The sequence below is a fragment of the Thermobia domestica genome, chromosome 9, assembly GCF_964235325.1.
Source record: "Thermobia domestica chromosome 9, izTheDome1.hap1.1, whole genome shotgun sequence".
Taxonomy (NCBI): domain Eukaryota; kingdom Metazoa; phylum Arthropoda; class Insecta; order Zygentoma; family Lepismatidae; genus Thermobia; species Thermobia domestica.
In genome coordinates this window covers 162,576,576-162,599,001 of record NC_137462.1, presented here as the reverse complement: position 1 = coordinate 162,599,001, position 22,426 = coordinate 162,576,576, and the positions used below count along the sequence as shown (strand labels likewise).

Here is a 22,426-nt window from a genome sequence, read left to right as displayed (position 1 = left end):
CTCCAACAACCTGTTGCTTTTGACACTATCCCTATACAAATTAATGATCAGTTGCGATAAGAGTGCCAAAATGCCCCAAGTCAACGCCCCCTCAAAATATTTGATTCGTGCGTGAACGCCACAATACTGAAAAATCAGACGTTAGTAGTTGAGAAATGCTTTCACTTGAATTATCTAAACTACACTTTCCCCCAGGAGAATAACGATTGCATTACAGAAAGTGGAAATGCTATGCCCTGAACTCTACAATATATTTCTAAATATTTAGTACAGTAGATAAAAGGATGAACCCGGAAAAAATAGATACAGAAATGATTTATGCCCTGTTTGAAAGCTTTATGTTTGTACTTCAACATAACCAAAATCCACTAAAATCCCCCTTGGGAATATCAAGATCCAGCGTCATCAAGATTGCTACCAGTGAATATCACCTCAATACACTGAAAAATGCACACAACCCTCCACAGTTCATTAGAAAAGTCAAATTTTCGGTTCATTTCTTAAAGAATAAGTCAGAAATGAACTTTTTAAAAATACCATGCACATATTGATGCCATATTTTAAATATGGTGTCTAACAAAAGAAATAAACTTTTCTAAGTGCGCTTTATATAAGAAAATTTCTCTACAACGCTACTTACAGCACAAAGGCAGTGTGTTTAATATAACAAATAGCACAAAAAGCAAAAGGGAGATAAAGTTCAATCGAACTTTATTCGGGTCTTCCAGCACTTCATTTTCTTCAACTTGCGGAGATTCAATATTCTGGCATATTTCACCATTACAATGACCACAGGTCACAACGTACTTACAACATGAACAAACACTTGTTCCACATGGCGGCTTGGAGGACATCTTGCATTTACAATGTATCACTTTTAGCAAATCATCAGGAAGGAGCAGGTGCTTAATCAATCATAATGGTTGCCAGCTTCCCATGATCGAGCTTCCATTCCCATTCAAGAGGATCCAGTTATATCTCCTTCCATATTGACTCTGGAATTATTACTTTTAAATAATTACTACTTTTCTGACCGGAGTATGTATTTTTATTCTTTATTAAAGTTTAATTTAATACGTAACAGTTTCCATAACGTAACGTTATCTTCTTCAGACATTACATATAATTTTTCTTATCTATGAATTTTTCCTCTTCAATTTTTTTCTAACATCCTATAACATAATTCATGAATTTGAAGACCATTTGTCCAATTCATTAATATCTCTCTTTTCTCTCTCTTAATCCTTCTCGCTTCTTTCCATTTTCTTATTAATGTTCTATTCTCTTTTTCTAAACCTTGTATCCCTTCCCAGTATATGTCATGTCCTGTTTCACATGTTTAAATATCGCATTGTTCTCTCTTAAGTCTCACATCATCCTTTTGTTGTTTTACTCTATGCTTTTTTTCCTGTTTCTCATATATATTTCACCATATATATATGAGAAACAGGAAAAAAGCTTAGAGTAAAACAACAAAAGGATGATGTGAGACTTAAGAGAGAACAATGCGATATTTAAACATGTGAAACAGGACATGACATATACTGGGAAGGGATACAAGGTTTAGAAAAAGAGAATAGAACATCAATAAGAAAATGGAAAGAAGCGAGAAGGATTAAGAGAGAAGTGAAATTTAAGAAATAATGTATGATATATATAGGAAAAACAGGAAAAAAGCTTAAAGAAAGTAAAATATAAGGATGACGTGAGACTTAAGATAGAATAATGCGATATATAAACATATGAAAGAAATAGGACATGACAGATTGGGAAGGGATACAAGGTTTAGAAAAATATAAAAAATTAAATCTGACTTACGTCCAACGGTTATGTCGGTTAGGCTAAAGGAGACTGATGAGAAATGAATGAAATGGTGGAATGAAGAAAGCGGGAGGAAACTGAAGAACCCCAGAAAACCCACGAGCACGGTGTTTGTCCACCCAAAAGTCCACACTGCGCGAGCTGGGATCGATCCAGGGACCCCAAGCACCGGAGGTGAACGCTCTACGAGTGAGCCACCGCGCCCCCTTAGAAAAATAGAATAGAACATTAAGAAAATGGAAAGAAGCGAGAAGGATTAAGAGAGAAAAGAGAAAGATTAATGAATTGGACAATTGGTCTTCAAATTCATGAATTATGAGATAGAATGTTAGAAAATTGAAGATTAAAAATTTATAGATAAAAATTATATCATGGAATAGAATGAAGAGGAAAAATCAAATTTAATTGATATTACGGAATGGGATGAAAAGAGAAAATAAGTGATATATATATATATATATATATATATATATATATATATATATATATATATAAAATCAGTGTTGCCACACTTGGTACAATTGTACCAAATTCAGCTCTTTGTCATCGGCCCGTTGGTACCACGCAGGCATTTTCAGCCCCTTTTGTGAAAAAGTTGGTACAATTCTACCCAATTCAGCACCATTTAACAAATACTTGTTACATTTTCAAAGTGTCAGTAAAACTTTTCCTACATCTCACGTTACTCATATCGTGTGTTGGACTCTTAAAGAATGCTGTTTAACATTCATTTCTGTAACGTTACACCGCATAACGCTACGAACTTTGTAGAAAATTCGCAATTCGAACTATACCGGAAAAGAAATTACGCTAGATGAGCGCAATCCTCGCCGCGCATAAAGGAGACCAGAAAGAAGCAGTGGGCTAGAAATTTTAGTCGTCCTATTTGGATGTTTTTTTAAAAATTAATTTAAAGAAAACTTTCTTGATTTAAACTCTTGGAAAAGGGGGTGCGAGTGTTATAGCACTTTACCTCTGTTACTTTCATGTTATAGAGCCATGCATTACACTCAGGGGTAAAAGTGGATCTGAAAAAGTAGGGGAATGCATGACGTCACGCCGTCACGCGTGCCTATCTTTGCCCATTGTATTTTTTTAGAAGTGGGGGACGCCACATATTTTCTGAAAGTGGGGAGACTGCGTCCTCCCGCGTTCTCCGACACTTACCCCCGATGGTATAAAATAATGAATTCAGCCTTTTTTGTTTCAATTTGGTACTATTTTTCAGCCCACTCCAGAGCTAGGACTGTGGCAACACTGATATATATATAAACATGAAACTAAATTATAACAATAGCTTATTGTCAAATATTTTAAATTAAAAATATATAAAAAGCAACAATTAAAATATTGTCTATCATCTACATTAATATGAATATACATATGTCAATTAACGTCTGAAGAAGAACGTTACGTTATGGAAACTTACGTATTAAATTAAACTTTAATAACGAATACATGCTCTGGTCAGAAAAATAATTTAAAAGGATCCAGTTCCTGCGGTGAAAGTTGTTTTTTTTTTAACTTAAAGATGAACTCAGTCAGTGAATATACGCGGCTCTTTCTTTGGGTGGCAGTCTCTGGTTGAGGTAGAGTACTACCGGCTGCAACATCTTCATGTATAGTTTATAACGCTTGATTCTGTTAGTACGTGTAGTTAAATGAACTACATCTGATGGAATCAGCATTTTTGTAACCATCAGTAAAGTTTTTAAACTGCAATAAGTGGGAGTGAAACTCGAAATTCGTAAGGATTGGTGCTTAGAGTCTCGTATTGGGCTAGATGGAAGAAAATAGCTGGACGAAGCATGTTCGATGGAGGAGTAGGTAGAAAACCCAACTGACAAAATCGAAACTTCGACGGCAAGGTCACACAGAAGTTCCAGAGCACGAATTCCAAAAGGTCTGGTAGTATAAAGTCTTGCCTGATAACGTTGGTAGCACACTAACTTCCAGTGGAAAAGAAGGATGGTTAGACTGATCCTAGATGAGCAAAATAGAACATCAGCTGATGACTATGCTTCAGCATACAAGCATGCAACAGGAATGATACGGAATGCACCAGTTGCCAAACACATGGCAAGACTGACATTTTAAGTAGGCGTAAGAGTAGGTCTGGCTTTCCATAAACTTATGCAGCCAAAGTCCAATTGAGCTGATTAGGACACGATATAGTCTTAGGACAATGGTTTCAACTCAAATATGGAACAACGTTTTCAGAAGATTTAATGCTAATAGCTAGCAATACTTTAACTTTCATAGATTGACTGCTCAAGACAGTTGGAAATCAAAATTGAAGGACTAGAAATCCGATGTCAACAAAACAAGGGTGTATGGTCCCGATAAAGAACTGGATGATATGTGTAGTTCCGTAAGCTACAAAAGTGGATACTGTCTTGTCGATGGACAAAGTAAATCAGTAGTCGTTGATCAACGCAAAAGTCTGCTGAGTGAGTTGTAGTTTTCTAACAGATCACATGAGTGGCAATACATTGCCAAGTAATCCACACTCCATGACGGGAGCTAGTATGCCATAGCACCGTTTACTGCCACAATAGTCACTTAAAAACACTGCCCTATGGAATAATTTCCTTGCATGAAGCGGTCGGAGGGTAGAGTCTAATAGGACTCGAAGTAACTATCTCCAAGAAATTTGTGTAGAGAGAAAGCCATACTGCTTTGTACTTCTCAAAGTAGTAGCTGACGTAGAATTTCATAATGCCAAGTTTTCTGAAGATCAAACAGGATTGCGATCAGCTTTTGGCGATGTCGAAAAGCATCCTAGATTGCACTTTCAAGATAAACATGATCACTAGTTGAACGGAAGGGTTCCCGAAATTAAGGCAAAGAGGTAGTTTGCCAATACCACACTAAGCATGCATTGATAATTTTCTCCAATAACTTGCACAAACAAGTGGTTAAGACAATTGGCGTATAATTGAAGCTGGATATAGATTTTCCAGGTTCAAGATGGGAAGAATTTAACCTACTCGCCATGCAGCAAGAAAGGATTATTTTTTTTAAAAAAATCCAGATACAATTACAGAGGTCTAAAAAAAGTGCCAGCGGCAGGAAGATTGCGAAGCATAATGTATGGTCCTAATGCAGAGTATTTAGTGCTTGTGAAAGCAGTGATAAGTTCAGTAGTAGTAGAAAACAATTTGTAATCACTATTGGTAATAAAATTTAAGAGTCTACACTCGACTCGTTCTTTAACTTGTAGGAAGTCAGGCGAGTAATTAACCGAACTAGAAACTAGCAAAATGCTTGTCCAATACATTGGCAATCTCTTATGTGATCAGTTCAGTTGGTTAGTTATGTGCACTAGTGCAGAAACGATGGAAGTGGAATAGTGCTGAAGACTACTAACTTTGGACTAAACACTCGTGGAACTATCTGCAGTAAAATGAGATATAGGGGCGCCAGCTACGTAGTTTCCCTTGTTTAATCAAGATGCGTATCTTGGCGCGAAGGCGCCGAAACTGTTCCAAATTGTCAGCAATTAAAACTAAGAAGTGCTCCACATCGTGCAAGAACACTACTTTTTTCATTCGACCGTTAGGGAACAGTACGTTTTCGGGGAAGCTTACCTAACAATGGAATCTGGGCATTAATAGTAGCTACCACACATGCATGAGACCTGAAGGTGTTCAACGGAAAGTTGGGGTCTAAAAGTCAAAAGCTTCTAGAAAATTGTCCCCAGTCTACCCAGAAGATAACGAGCCAACTGAATAAATTGTAAAACTAACCCAACGAGTGATCGGAAGTAAGCACCGCCAGGCTTCTTTGGAGATCCGACAAACCGCATTCCTAAGTTCCCCTTTTGGAAAATCACTCCACTATGGCTCGGCGCCAACTTCAATCTGCCGTCACAAGACCCTACGACAATTAAAATCAGTCAAGAATCACTGCCAGGTCGAAATAATTAAAACTGAAATCTGGCCTATAAACCAAATCATAGTCCATTAACCTGTGCCAGGTCACAAGAGAGGATCCGTTCGGAGTTGTCAAGATCGTAGTTAATTGTTAGACCAAGATAAAATCAGACCGGCTTTATCCGAGTCTTCATACAATAACATTCTCCTGCTGCAGGTTAGTGATTGAGGTGATCATTTGCAGCAGGGATAATACGGGATGGGTACGAGCCCCACCAACCCAAACTTGGAGGACCAGTGGCTATTACAGTTCCGAAGAACTGGACAGTGAAGTCATTACATTCGCGACGAGAGAAAAAAATTAGAGGCACAAGTATACGTCGGTTTGACGCGGTCCTTGGCCTAATTGGTAGAAATACAACATTACTTTTTCGTCCTTCAATTTAACAGTATCTAGATTAAAGATGTGATGCGATTAAAAAACATTTAGGTAAGGCCATACACTGTTGAACTGAGCTGCGTCAGAACAATTTCCACAGGTGGCAGAGGCATTTCATGACATGAGTGATCAAAATGCTGGCATTTTAAAACAATGTAAGACGAGAGGGATATATAATATCCCCTTAAGCGATATATGCCAGTCTGACAAGTATTTCTTGGATGTCTGACTATAAAAGTTGTCGGTTGTAGAACACCACTCGTGCGGATGTGGATTTGATTAACGTTTACAGCATACTATTAAATTCATTCATTCTAGATCTCAGCTTCCGACGACCTTCCAAATTCAAAACAAGTAATCATTCATTTGCTTATATTCAGTTTGTGCGCTTCAACTTTTATTGGGACTACAACGATGCTTTCTTTTTGGTAATAACTCATTTAACAGTCAGTATAAGAAAAGTATGCGTTTTGCGAATGTCTCAGTGAAGTTGTTGTTGCAACGTGTTCCAAATTTGTAAGTATAATAGGTGAAAGTTTAACGATTTTCTTCTGTTGTATCTTTGATAACTAAATATCGGGGCACATTCCACGATCTTTTTATATTTCGCTTTCTGATTATTTGTATCTTAAGGTGATATGCAGTGCTATGTTGTGAAAGTAACTATAATCTAGTTTATCATTCTGAGAACCATCGAGGTGGACAGGTACTACCTACTATATCAAGCTGAGCGATGACTAGGTCCAATATGTGAAGAGTCAGCGCTACTTTCATCTTCGACCCATGGTTACTTTCAAGAGCACCGTCCCACCGGCTCATGTTAGAAGCATGTCTTTAGAGATACAATGGTGGATTCCTAGCTTTCGCTGTCAGAGATCACTTCCAGTACGGTAAATGACCTATATAAGCTTTACTCCAAACTCAAGGCCCTAGGACAACCAAACAGATCCAAGAACTGCAACCAAGTCAAAATAAAAATGGTAATTCGACAGAAACCAAATCATAAACCATGAGTTTCTACGTCACAGAGGATCAGGGTAGTGTTATCCAAATCGTAGTTAATTGTCAGAAAAAGGTTACAACAGAAAATTAGGTCGACTTTATCCAAGGTATATTACACAGCAACATTTTCCTGCGGCAGATTGGTTATGTAGGCGATCATCCGTAGCAGTTTTACTGTAAGCCTGATCTTAGCCCGAAGGACCAGTGGATATTAATTCTGAAAACTGTGGGATAGGGTCGCCACATTCGCGACTAGATTTTTCCAAATCGAGTTATTGCATAAATTACAATTTTGGATATGAACTCGTGTGTACACAACTCTTATTAAAGTATACGATAAAATAAGGATAAGCCCATATCCAAATCAAAACTAAGAAATTGTTAAAGACTGGACTAAAGAGGAAACCAATCCTGTAAAATTTAAAATTTGCTACATGATTCTCTATCCAAATCAATCCTTCATTTGATAAAGTAATACAGTGGGCATTGCTAAAACTAATAACTAAATCCAACAGCAAAGAACTGCAGAAGTTATTCAAGAATGATTAAGAATGTCTTAAATCATTTACTGGCTTGCTTACCTTTAGGCTTAGAAGTCAAATGTGACAACGCATTTTGCACAATATCCACATCGAAAGGCGAAGAAATTTTATTCTCTGGTTCTTTGTGAGTAAATCGCACAGGAGACGCCAGATATTTGAGAACAGAACGCTTTTGTTTATCTTCAGCTGGAAAAGTCATGAAGTAAAAATTCACTTTCAAAATAACTACGTTTTTGTATAATACTTAAGTCTAAAATAAATAAATAAATCAGCAAATTACTGTACGACTTGCTTCCTTTGGTTAAGGTGAAACTAAAGCAGAACATTAACCCCTTCCACTACGATTTATTTTCTCAATTCTGATAATTGAAGTTATAAAAGTGTGTTATAGATTGTTTATTATATAACTTTCAAAACATCAATGTAATAACCCTACGTGATGCTACAATAGTTTAAATTTTATGACGAGTGTAGCTCGTCATTGTGCGATCTGGCACCAGGAGGCCATGACGAGCTAGTGCTTCATTTCAGTGCAAAGGGTTAAATTATGCTTCCAATTCAAAGTGATATTTTAAAAAAAAAGTTAATAAAATTTTGTGTTAATAGAAGCATTAAATACCATTTCTCAGTGTAGAGTTAGGATCTGGCAGTATTAGATTCAGGTTAAAGCTTATTCCTTGATGAAAAATCTTAAGATTACTATACAAAACTACAAGACAGTGTCGAATACCAAACATTTTAATAATTTTCTTTCAAGTACTTTCATACCTAAATAGAATTTTTAATATGTTTAGTCACATGCACCTTTATCCTATTTAATATTTACGAGCTACTATCAGTGAAGTAATTTCTAAGTTTTTGGAATAAGGTAATATTCTACTCAAAAGTAAAATTTACTACATTCCCATACTCACCAAGTTCGAAATTAAGTTAACTGTATAAAAGTAATGTTTAGTAGTCCTTTAATTATGTGCTCAACATAATGAACTGTGAAAGATTTGTTTCTGAAATGTTCTATCTGTGTTTCAGCGTATGTTTACTATATGGGAAGAACTCAAGTATATGGGAAGGTGTATTGAAAGTACTACTGCAAAAATGCTGATAACTCAGATCAAAGTGATCCGGGGAAACAATTTCCTGACCTATCCCTTGAAATCAGTTTATGCTACATATTGTACAAAGTTGAAGGCAAAGAAGTTAGTTTTACAAATACACCCAAAAATCAGATGACTATGAATCACAGTTCGACATCGTGAAACACTGGAATAAGGAATCTAACCTACGAGAGTTGCGACTAGTTTCATACCAGCAATCAAATTAGGACGAACTCAAGTCGTAATGAACCCAACTGCAAAGAATTACAGGATATTCAAAGATTTATTAAATTTTATACGTCTTTTTACTTGTAGATTTAGAATTCAAATACGACTATGCATTTTATATATTATCCACATTGAAACTCATCCATGGCAGCACTATCAAAAAGAACCATAGAAAATCTGAAAATAACAGTGCATTTGCTCAGGTTAAAATATGAGAAACAATGAAACCACGCTCATGTTCAGAAACACTACCAGATGGATGCCTTGCGAGTTGACAGCTTTTCGGATGTAGGATCGATAATATCAATAAATTGTAGTGTCAGAAGACTAAATATTTCATGTAACCAAACAAGAAAATGCATTATGCAGGCATTAAGACTACGATACTTTGCATTTACCTTGAGTATAGCGCATCCAACCACTATTCGAGCACCATCGGAGAAAAGAATGAACCAAACTATCCTCTATTAACCCTTTCGGGATCCTATGGTACAATTTGTACCATATGCACTTTTCATGGTACATTGCGTTATTTCTCTTCTATTTGAGCTTTTTCGTCCGGTTTTTTTTTTTTTGTTTTCCAAGTCTAGAGTCCTCGTAGAAGACATTACATATGGTTTCAGACCGTCCTGAGTCCAGACATAGGTGGTGATGACGTCATAAGTCAAAAATTTCTCTTCTCATTTTTTAAGCCTATGTTCAATATTTTTTGGCGGGCTTATTTTTCTACGTAGAAGATTGAAATTTTGCACAAACATTCAGTCCACCGAGTAGTATTTACCAGATTTTTTGTTCCGATGTCAGTGCTAAAACAGGGGGGGAAATAGAGGGGCAAAAGGGTAAAAATAGGGATTTTTTACTCCAAAAATCCCGTATTTCCTAATTTTCCCGCCAAAAAAACATGATAGGACCACGCGAGTCATACCGTCTGAAAGGCCGTTCCATTCTGAAAAGAACGACGGTCGAATTATTATTCTAGGTTAATTAGGGCCGTCTCAGTGAATTTTTATCCAAATATACTTCTGTATAGGGTAAAAGTGGGGCATGGTAGGGAAATTTTTTCTGGCGGGCCTATTTATTCACGTAGAAGATTGAAATTTTGCACAAACATTCAGTCCACCGAGTAGTATTTACCAGAAGTTTTTTTCCGATTTCTGCGTAAAAACAGGGGGGTCCAGAGGGGAAAAAGTTGAAAAACGGGAAATTTTGCCCCAAAAAATCCCTTTTTTCAGGAATTTCCCGCCTTAGATACATGATGGAGACATATGAATGGTACCGCCTGAAAGGCAGTTCTATTCTGAAGAGAATGATTGTCGAAACATGACCCTAGGGTAATTAGGGATGTCTCAGGAATTTTTTTGCCTGAGATCATAGTGTTTTATGGTACTTTGGGGCACTGTGGGAATTTTTGATAAAAATTCTCCCGCCCTTACTATTCAAGATAGAAACTTGAAATCTGGCACACACATTCAGTATACTATGTGCTATTTATCAGATTTTTTAGATGGCTACTATCACATAGGGGGGGTCCAGGGGGAGCCAAAGTTCGAGAAAAAAATTTTTCTCTCCGAAATTTTCACTTTGACATTTTTTCCCGCTTCTGGTATATGGTATGAGCACGCAAGTTGTACCATTTGAAAGCCAGCTCTATTCTGAAGAGAATGAGGTATGAACCATGATCCTAGGATAAATAGTGACGATACAGTAGCTGCTTGACAAAGTCTAAAAAATGGCCCAAAAAGCCAGGATCCGGAAAGGGTTAAATATACTTATCAATTAGTATACAATTTGAAAAGTATTTAATCCCATGTTAATCACTTACAATGAAACCAAATTCTTTAATTTACAGAAAGAGTGAGTTATACTGCAAAGCTTTTTACACCAATCATTGTGTAAAATTTAGTAACAAGTCTGCCACGAAAGGCATTATTATATAGAAAATATGCCAAAAGTGACAAAAGCACAATAGTAAAATTAATAACTGAGAAAACTAATTTTTCTCCGGAGTAAGGGCAAAAGGAACAAAGTATGAATGATAGAAAATTAGGTGTCGGAATTTTCACTGAACTAGAAACTAAGAACGCGTTTAGTAACAAAAAGAAGTCAGACAAATTTAAGTATAAATATTGTGACAATCACAAAGTGGGTAGGACATGGAGGTAACTGAAAACTTTAATTTATAGAAAAGTAACTATTTTTCTTATGTTTATTGCATCACACATTGGCTCTACATCTCAACATGTGAAAATGTGTATGGTTACACTACATGTGAGCTAACAAGGTAACCAAAAAGTTCTTGCCGTTCTAGAGCAATGATAAACAGCAACACAGTGGACGGTATGTACCCTTAGGTTTCGAAGCAATCTCCATCAGCAGCCAATACATTTTGAAAACCTTCCTGCAGCTGCACAATAACCTGGTGATAAAGCTTCTGTTACGGATAAAAGAAATCCGTGAGAGTACCACAGGTCTCCCTTATTTGCGAAGAATCTTCCACTGAGGTGGTTGTCGAGGGAATGAAATGTGTAATCTGTGCAAGGTCCAGTCAATATACTGCATGGCAATGTCTCCTGGACAAGTTAAAGGTCTCCCGGGTCCTGTTTTTCACATGTGGTTTGACGCTATCAAAGAAAAACACTCCTGCGATTCACCAATGCCGGTTCCTACCGCTATGCACGGTGCGATTCCATGTCAGAAGGGCCCGGACAAAAGGGCGAGGACAGAAAGGCCCGAGTCAAAACGGCCCCGCGTCAAAAGGGCCCCGGTCAAAACGGCCCCGCGTCAAAAGGGCCCGGGTCAAAAGGGCCCCGCGTCAAAAGGGCCCCGGTCAAAAGGGCCCTGCGTCAAAAGGGCCCCGCGTCAAAAGGGCCCCGCGTCAAAAGGGCCCTGCGTCAAAAGGGCCCCACGTCAAAACGGGCCCGGGTCAAAAGGGCCCCGCGTCAAAAGGGCCTTGCGTCAAAAGGGCCTTGCGTCAAAAGGGCCTTGCGTCAAAAGGGCCCCGCGTCAAAAGGGCCCCGGTCAAAAGGGCCGGGAATATCAGTGGGTATTAGAGACAGAAAGGAAACTTGAATGGTGATCTTAATTTTGTTTGGTTGCTGTTTGTTCTGCAACAATCCCTATCGCTTAAGTCGTTTCTCGATGAAAGTTTGCTTTCAACCGCGTCTCTCTGAGTTTGTAGACGTGGAAGACCCGGGTTCGATTTTCGGCGGGATCTCATGTGGTTCGAATTCCACGTTAATCAGTAGGTCCACATCTCATACAGCCTCGCTGCTGAAAGGGATGCTAAAGTGAAAATCATATCATATCATATCTCGAAGTTTGTATTCTCGAGACCTAGCCCAATCAGACTATCTATTAATGACTGTTCCCTTAGTTCTAAAATTCAATTTCTGCCCCTGAATCAAAGTAGAAAAATACGTATTATATGAATAATATTATCTTGAAAACGTTTCTTTAATTTTGGTGTAAGAACATACATGTGGATCTCCATACAGGATTAGTCAAAAGTATTGGGACAGAACAATAATAACGACACGCGTGGACGGGGGAAAATCAAATGTTGCAATTGGTGTTATTGCAAAAACTGCATTGGCTTGGAGTGTGGTCACCGTGGAAGCCATTTTGAATTACACTATATTGCGGATTGTACATTTTTTAATGGAAAAGGCTATGATCTTACACTTCAGTTTAGGCTTTATATTTCCACAAATGTGAAGGTGAACTCATTTTTGACACATTACCATTTGTTTGAGACAGGGTGTTTGACATATGTATCTAATAGAAAAAAGTATCATGACAGGGCAGTAACAAAGAGACAAATGGACAAAGGAAAAGTAAATGTTACAGGTTGGTATTGGTGTTAAAACTGCGTTAAATGATCATGGCACCCAACTTGAATTCCGCATATTATATACAATAAAATATTTTCAAATAGACAAAGGTACTTGTGTCACAAATTTAGGCTAGAATCTTGCTACAAACGATAATCTGAATTAGGGATGCGCACGAGACAAGATTTGAGGCTGTCTCGTCTCAAAAATGTACTGTAAATGTGATGTCTCGACTCGAAAAATGTGCATTTTTCTATTGGAAGAGCTGTCTCGACTCGGATATTCCCAGGAAAATTCAGTCTCGACTCGTCTCGTGCGCATCCCTTACTGAGTCGACTTTTGACCGATCTCTATTCATTTACGCGATAGTGTGTGCTAAGTTTGACATTTGTTTCTAGTAGAAGAAAGTATTTAGACAGGTAACTAATAAATAGTACTTCATTGTGTTCTTAACGTTTCTGTTCGTTTGCTTACGTTTGTAAAATATTGAGAAGTTACCACGTATGTATAACATATTTTAATAGTAAGTATATTTGTGATTAATTGTTACTTTACGACTATAAAGCAATAGAATGCTTTTAATGTGCAGTTTCGAATATTTGGTAGAGCTCAACAACGTCGTTCAAATAGTAGTGGGTGATAACGATGTTTCTTCTGGTGAGTGTATTGTACCATGTATAGTTAATACGGGAAGGATATAATGGTAGAATTGCTAGAAAGAAACCATGTATTACCCAAATTAAGAAATATAAGATACTTAAATTTTCTAGAGCTTTTGAAAATAAACCCAAAAACTGGTGGGAATGTTTATATCGACGAATTTAAGTTAAACCTGCATGAATATGATGGTAGAATAATAGTGTTTCGACAAGTAAATACAGAAATAAATGTCAGGAACTTCCAGCCTGCTTTAAAATACAGAAGAAATATATCTTAACGTTCTTAGAAGGACTTCTAATTTTATCAAGATATTGATCCCAAACAAAGTATATTTTATAAAGAAAAGATTGCTTTAAAACTGCCCAAAAGTTCGCTAAACCCCACCACACAGTACCGGCTTTAATCCCATTGAGAATCTTTGGAGCGAATTGCAACGTAAGGTCAATATATACATGTTACGGTGAAAGAAGGTTTGAGAAAAGCATTACATACAGATTGGAACAATATTTCCCCACACTACACCAGGAAAATTGTAACAACGATGCCGAAATGCTTAAAGAAAGTTATAAATCATTGTGTGTTTGCTATTAAATACTAACTGTATTAACTTGGAGGAATAAAATAATTTTAGAGGACATTTTATAGTACTTTTTTAATAATATCTGAATATTTATGTGATCCACAGTGTCCACATCCCCATTCAATGTAGTTTTTGCAACAACACACACTTGCAACATTTGCTTTTCCTCCGCCACATTATTATTTTATTGTCCTGATACTTTTGTCTACTACACACTAATGTCAAACATAGCACACTTTCCTCGTAAAAGAATGAGGATTGGTAAAGAATGAATCATATTCTCGTTTGTAGGAAAATTCAATCCTAAATTGATGTGCTAAACATACTCCTTTCCATTTAAAAATATTATGTGATATCCAATATGGCGAATCTAGGATGGCTGTCATTATGTCCACGCCCTCACTCAGTGTAGTTTTCGCATCAACCTGCAACCTTTTACTTTTCTACGTCTACGTGTCTCTTTGCCTGTCCAGATACTTTGGTCTACTAGATACAAATGTCAAACGTAGCACCCTATCTCGCAAACGAATGAAGATAGATTTTAAAAAATGAGTTCTTCTTCTCATCTGTGGGAACATTCTAGCCTAAATTGGTGTGTCAAACCCACCTCTTTCCATTCAAAAGATATTGTGTGATATCAAATATCGCAGAATCCACCATCTGCAACATTTACTTTACCTCCGTCTACGCGTATCGTTATTACTGGTCTGTCGTAACATTTTTACTAACTCTATATTTTTTCCACATGTATGTTCTTTCAACACAAATAAACAGGTATGTCCACGTAATATTTTTCATTTAATAAGTATTTTTATACTTCTGAAGTTTTGCAGACTATCTCAGATTTCTTGAAATGGGGCCTTTTTGTTAGGGGGCCCTTTTGACCGGGGCCTTTCTGACCAGGGTCCTTTTGACTCAGGCCCTTATGACTGGAGCCCTTTTGACTAAGGCCTTTCTGTCCTCGCCCTTTTGTTCGGGCCCTTCTGACGTGACACCGGTTATAGGATAGGAAGAGATCATATACAGAGGTACAACAGTTATTTAATGCTACATTTTCCGACCATAACCCAATTTCGAAGTCAACTGCCTAAGAGACCATTGAATGTTTTGCAGAAAGGTACCGCATGGGATCAGGAAGGCCGAAACAATGTAGCAATTTGGCAGTTTCTTTTAATTTACAATCTTTTTGTGGAAATTCCGCATTCATTGATAACCAGAGTTGCTAACAAGCTAGGCGTTTCCCAGAGTTCAGCGCAATGAATTTTTGTACACTATGCTCTTTATGTAAAGTCATTCTGAAGTATGATTAGTACCATACTAAAGAGTTCAATTAACATATGTTAATTGCAGTAGTCAAACCTTTAGTATGACGCTAATCATACGTCAAAACGACTCTGCATAAGGCGGTATAAGTTGAAACCCTAGGAGAATGCGTTTAGTGCATGAAATAATGGGAGACGACTTTGATCACCGCATTGAGTTTTGCGAAGTAATGATATGAAATATCGATGACAGCAATATTGTCGTAAATGACATGGTATTCTCTGGTAACTTTCAGACTGTCAGTTTAACGTCCCACATTATGCCCTTTAGGATGACGATGATTAAAGCAAGTGAATGATGATGAAAGAACGGGTGAAATCAAAAGGAAACGAGGGTACCCCGGGAAAACTCACCTATACAATATTGTCCACCACAACCTTACTTGGCCGGGAATCGAACCAGTAGTCCTACACACCAGAGCTAAGCGTTCTACCACTGAACCACCATGCCCCTCCCTCCGGTATTCTTTGATGAAGTGATATTTACCTTATATGGTCTGGTGAACCGAAAAAATTATCACTATTGGAGCGATGAAAACCCACATTGATGGGATGTTATTTCGAAGAACAGAAGTGCAGAAGCTACTGACAGAAATAAACTACATTCTTAACGGGATGATCTACCTTTTCTCGGCACAAACATTTTTATATTGGACCTTATGGGGAAAACATGGCTACCGAATTTCCTCAGTTTCTAAGGAACTAGGTATCTCTAATGGGAAAGAAAAATTTTGCAGCATTGTACAGAAGTTTATTAACGGGTTGAAATACTTAAATTGTATATTTGCCTGCTAGTTTAGCAGAAATAAATTATTAAAAAATAAATAAATTAGTTTCTTTTTATACAAATTATAATATGTCTAACTTTGGAACCAATTATGGTAGAAAGATCAACTTTTTTTGTTTTATTCCTTGAAAAGAAACGACTCTAATAGTTTTAATCACAACCATATCTGATGCGCCAATTAAAAAATAGTATTTTAATATAAGTATTAAAGTCCACCTGTCAAAGTTTGACGAGGGTATGTCACGCCCCACTCTAAGCTTGGCCGCGGAAAGGGCGGGGGTTGGTGAAATGGAGGGGGAAGGGGGTGGATGTCTGAATGAAACAGGTTCTTGACCAGTTTCTGAGATTACCTGTCAGTTGCCAAATACTGTTAGCTTTATAGAGTTTGTCTCCCTCAATGGTTCCATACTAAGAGACTGGACGATGTGGTGTGAAGTATCCTCTTTTCCCCGTTACCTCTGGAAGTTCATCAAGATGCATTCTAGAGTGCGCGGGAAGAACAGTATATATCAGAAAACGCTGTTATTTTCGGAATGTTTTCCCTTCCGGACAAATATTATAGCATACAGTAGTGGCGAAGGGAAGGGGGACAGAGGGGTTCCCCCACAGGATTCCGACAATGTAAAGTCCTGGCCCCCATATATAGGTGTCCGTAAAAAAATGTCCCCTAAGTTCTTTTTAAGATAATGTCTTGGGAATATATTTCAAATTTAAGGTGTTTTCCTGGTAGCCGTTATTTTCCAATATGGCCGCCGCCCTACGTAAATCTCTCTCTCTCTCTCTCTCTCTCTCTCTCTCTGGCATTGTTTATTGCCACTTAGAAACCTTACAACCTGCCAACACTGTTGTCTAACGATTAACTGTACAAAGTTACAAATGCGTATATGCACGCATTAGTCTAGGATGTAGCGTACTTCCTTAGGACTAAACGAAACCTACTTTTTCTGGTAGCTTTCATCACAAGACATATTTTACATGGTAACATGAGAGAACATTTGTCTAAATCCAATATGACAGCCAATATGATGGCTAATTACTAGGCAACCAAGTAATGGACTTATTCAAATGCCTGTCAGTCCTAATTGGCCTAGAGCCTAGAGAATGGGAGAAAGAGGCAGGATACGGTCTCATTGAAGAAGCGTCTCCTGAGGGGCCGAGGGAAATTTAAAATACTCAATTTTTTAATGAAAAATACGGTTTTGCCTCTTGTCCGCAGACAACACTGCACACCAAATGTTCTATAACACGTTCTCTAGATAGCCCTGTTAGATCCAACCTGTATTCTGTGTAAACCGTGCATTTTCACGGGAGAACAGCGGAGCAAAAGCCGTGTTTTTTTGTGATATTTCTGGTTTCTCGTGCTTACTTCGCTAAGACTAAGCACTGTAAGCCAATCTCCAATTATCCTATAGCAGTGTTAATTTCATATCATTTCCTCCGGAGCCACCACGCACAGGGGGGAAAGCGACTAAAAATTGCGTGCTCCACAGAAATTTCTGCGAAGATCTCAAGCACCCGAGGGTGAATTTCGTAGCTCTTGGGAGAATTCCCCCCTGAAATCATCATTGTCCTAGGGAGTTGAAACAAGAAGCAGGATACACAAAAAAGAACAAACTTTCAAAGCATTTCAAGTTTAGGCTCGTTGCGCTAAGCGCCTTCTTAGGACGAGGATATGGGAATTGAAAAATGCACGTTTTCTTTGTTATTTATTTATTTATTTATTTATTTATTTATTTATTTATTTATTGAAAATCACGCCGAGTTTTTTATACAGCCCGCGAACTTGTCCGTTATTAAATTATCCGATAATTATTTCTTGTGAAAATGTCATATATTACCCTTTACAGCCCGTGACGACAGTAAGATTTCTGTGATTCGGCCAATCCCTGTTCCTACTTGCAAATGCCTGATTTATAGCATTTACGCTATTAGTAAGCGTTACTGAGGTCAATAAGAGTTGAATTAGATTTTTGCGAGGGGCGCATTATTATAGCATGTTTTCTAACGCACAAAGGGATGTTCTGAATGGGGACAGCTATGTGTATGTTTAGCCAATGGAGCCATTTGTATCTTCGTGCCTTTGCACTCTAATTCCAAATAATAATAATAATAATAATAATAATAATAATAATAATAATAATAATAATATAACTTTTGCCTCCTGAAAATAACCAGATGGTAAAGTTATGGTCGATACATTTTTGGAATTCGAAGGCATTTTAGAATGCTTGTCTATTATCTGGCTATCAGAAATAATTGATCACCATTTTCTCTACATATCTATATTTTTCTTACAGGGTAGAAACACCTCCCCGGAAGAGAGAGAGAAAAAAAGAGAGAGAAAGTGGCCGAACTTGGGCTATTGAAGGTGAGGGCAGGATGTTTACATTCGCATTGACACCTGCTGTGAAAACTGTTCTTTCATATCTCTCGGGACGAAAACAGAAGAAAAGGGTGGGCGCGGATGCCTTACCCTCGTCAAACTTCTTGACAGGTGGACTTTAATACTTATATTAAAATACTATTTTTTAATTGGCGCATCAGATATGGTTGTGATTAAAACTATTAGAGTCGTTTCTTTTCAAGGAATAAAACAAAAAAAGTTGATCTTTCTACCATAATTGGTTCCAAAGTTAGATATATTATAATTTGTATAAAAAGAAACTAATTTATTTATTTTTTAATAATTTATTTCTGCTAAACTAGCAGGCAAATATACAATTTAAGTATTTCAACCCGTTAATGAACTTCTGTACAATGCTGCAAAATTTTTCTTTCCCATTAGAGTTACCTAGTTCCTTAGAAACTGAGGAAATTCGGTAGCCATGTTCTCCCCATAAGGTCCAATATAAAAATTTGTGCCGAGAGAAGGTAGAACATCCCATTAATTAGAAATATTACGAATGATATAAGAGATATGTTAAATTAAAAGTAGGAATGCAAAATATTTTTTGAATACGAACTGTGGTTTAATTAGGAATACAGCTGGTAAATAATAATATTGGACCACAAAGGTATTCAGAAGTCTTGCTAGAGGAAATATAAATATATTGAGATTACTATTATTATTATTATTATTATCGAATTGAAAATTCAATGGTGTATCTAAAATCAGGTAAAAGATAAGAAAAAGTACGTGTAACCAACAAGCGGTAAGAAATGTGTGAAGTATTAAGGGCTTGCATTGAGGGTGCCAGGTAAACATGATTGGGAGCCACTCATATACAATATTGCATTGAGGACGACCCCTTTTGTACACGTCGTTCTTTGTCTAGGCCTTACTGACATGGAATCAAATAAAAAATAATGAAACAAGAAGTATATTATAAGCAAAAAATCCTTACTAAAACTATTATATATATTTTCTCCACTAAATCTAATCAAATTATATATATAGATATATATAATATTAACAACTTGACTTCGGTGAACATTACATTATTCTTATTATATATTAACGGTGCTAACCTAACACGAAGCCTTATAATAAGGATTTAAAAACAGCTGAAAGACAAATGAAAAACATTACAAACAAATAGCATTTGTTTGTATTTTCTGTTTCATCTGATCAGATTTTATACGTATATAATTATTTTACATTACAGTATATTTTTTGAACAACTTGACTTTGATTAACATTACACTATGATCATTATATTTTAGAAGTACCAATCTTGCATAAAGCCTTACAGTAAGATAAAAAGAGTGAAAAAAGACATTACTAACAAAAAGTATTTTTGAGATAAACATATTACATTTATTATATTTGAAAAGTACTTACTTAACATGAATCCTTACAAACAAAGAAAAATCTTCATATCTTGTCGATTAAATTGGGTCTAAAAGGGCCAGTGTCACTTTTTGGCAAAAAAAATGAGATCGTCAAATTTTAACGCCCATAAATGGATATTTTCTTTTGCAAGAAAAGCAAATGTTAATATGAATAGTATATATACTCCAAACTACTTCGTGTTGACATTAGCCCTTTTAGTCCCAAGTCGCAGATATATAATGTGAACTTACATTGAAAAATTCTGGCTACTTTAATCTGTTTTGAAATTCTTCCAACTTATATTGGACATAAGTTTATTATCATTTTTGCCTAACTTTCCAAATGCCAAATACGGTTGACATTTGTCTCAAACTGCTTGCGTTGATTGCAAATTAAAATTGTGAACCAAGCCACAAAGGTAGTTCTCTAAAGGTCTTTGAGGATACTCCTGTACAATAGTACGTACTCGACTTGCAGTTACTCTGTATTTTTTTCTGCCGGTGGTCAATAATTGTCTAGCAACTTCTATTAATTTGATCAACAGAGTGCTCCTTTAACCGTGTATATTCGACGATAACCGTTTACGATAAGATAAAATTCGTTGCGCCATATAATTTTATGATAAAATTACGCGCATCTCTTTACTTTATTTCATAGTTCTACCATATTGACTTTTTAATATTCGCCGACAGTTGCCATCGAAATTCATACAGTTATACGCAAAATAATAATAATAATAATAATAATAATAATAATAATAATAATAATAATAATAATAATAAATAATAATAATAATAATAATAATAATAACAGAATTACAATATCAATTACATAAACAATATCTTCGAATAAAGAAAAAATAACTGTCACGCTGGGATTCGAACCCGAGTCACTGAAATGGCAGTTCTCTGCTTTCACACTTGATACAAAGATAAGAAAATAAACTAGTAGCTATGTTACATAAACATAGCACACACTATTTCTACACGTGTTGATGCAATTCAAAGAATGCGAAAATGTCTGCCGGCTTTTCTTCTTTAGAAATTAGAAGTCACGGTGAGGAAGAATTGCAGTAATATAAATCGGGACCAGTTAAAAACAATGAGGTAGCCTAATCTTGAAGAACGCTTCGCGATATTTTCCTCATTGACGAAGGTCTATATCACTTGTTTTTGAGTTAAAGAAGGAAACCTCGAGTAAGTCATTGTGACAGTCATAAGGAACACCTCCTTACATTAGTACGGGTATTTTGTGTATAGTCTTACATGCAACGCTTTTAACTAGCTAATAGTTTAGGCGGAAGATGAAGTGACGAGGTGGGTAAGTTTTTAGCCCATTGAACTTATATTCGGCGGATCCGCGTTCAAATCTTGGTCATTTTCTAACTTTTTCAAGTGTTTCAATTTCAATTTCAATACATACTCAGTGCGACAACCAAGATTTTCTCTCCTCCAGAAAGAAAAAAATATTGGAATGAGGAGAATTGGAGAAGGTCTCTCAATGAAGGCAATCATTTACTAACTTATTTCCAGCAGTTGTTCTAGATTTGATATTTTCTTCTACTTTCAAGCATTTTCTGATTTATGTGTGATCAGTGTTTTTATTTCTTTGAATATACAGTATATAGTGAAATAATACATTACATACACAACAATATTGAGATTAACATATGATGTTCATTGGACAACACGCTCTAAACCAGAGAGGTTCATCTCAGAATGTAGAAATGTTTCGTGCGTCATCTACTCACAATTTTACTTGCATAAAGACTGGATTCAGTGCTACCAACTGTTGTCAGTGCCGAGAAAAGTTACGTGTAAATTGGGTTGCATCTGTCCAGGCGTTCTCACAACTGCAAATTACCTGGACCCCAAGTTATGGAATTAGAGCACTTAGGGTGGAGAGACTTTTGTTGTTGGGTGTACATAGATTTTCCTAACACGAGTAACACTATCTGCTATTGATCTAAAATATTCCAAGTAATTTTTCCTCTTTCTCTTTCTTTCCTTCTTTCCTTTTATTTCTTACTCCCGAATTTTGCGCCACCTTACTTCGGCAGCCAGGGTCGTTGCCCCGCTCACCCGCAACATGACACGGCACTGATCAATACCTACCTGCAACACTTTTCTCTGTTCACATGAATCGTAACTGGGCTGTCGTAATAACTTTGACTAACACTGTATACAGATCCACATGTACGTTCTTTCAACACAAAGCAAGTGGTGTCCACTGAATACTTTTAATCTAATAAGCATTTTTATATTTCTCATGCATCACACGCTATATCTCAGGCTTTTTTGATGTAAGGCCCTTTGATCGCGGGGTCCTTTTGACTCGGGGCCCCTTTTGGCTCAGGGCCTTTTTGACTCGCGCCCTTTTGCTGGGGACCCTTTTGACCCGGCATCTTTGGACGCAGGGCCCTTTTGACTCGGGCCCTTATGACCGGGGCCCTTTTGACGCGGGGCCCTTTTGAC

The 22,426-nt window shown here is 36.9% G+C and overlaps 1 protein-coding gene across 2 annotated transcripts in view; it reads right to left on the bottom strand.

Annotated features, from left to right (window-relative positions):
• Nucleotides 1–22,426, bottom strand: part of LOC145694191 (uncharacterized) — a 79,086-nt gene that overhangs the window by 42,593 nt on the left and 14,067 nt on the right. For both annotated transcript variants that reach the window (XM_081770304.1, XM_081770303.1), the window contains exon 3: nt 7,719–7,865. In XM_081770304.1, the coding sequence (XP_081626430.1) occupies nt 7,719–7,865 (147 nt within the window). The remainder of the gene's footprint in view (nt 1–7,718; nt 7,866–22,426) is intronic.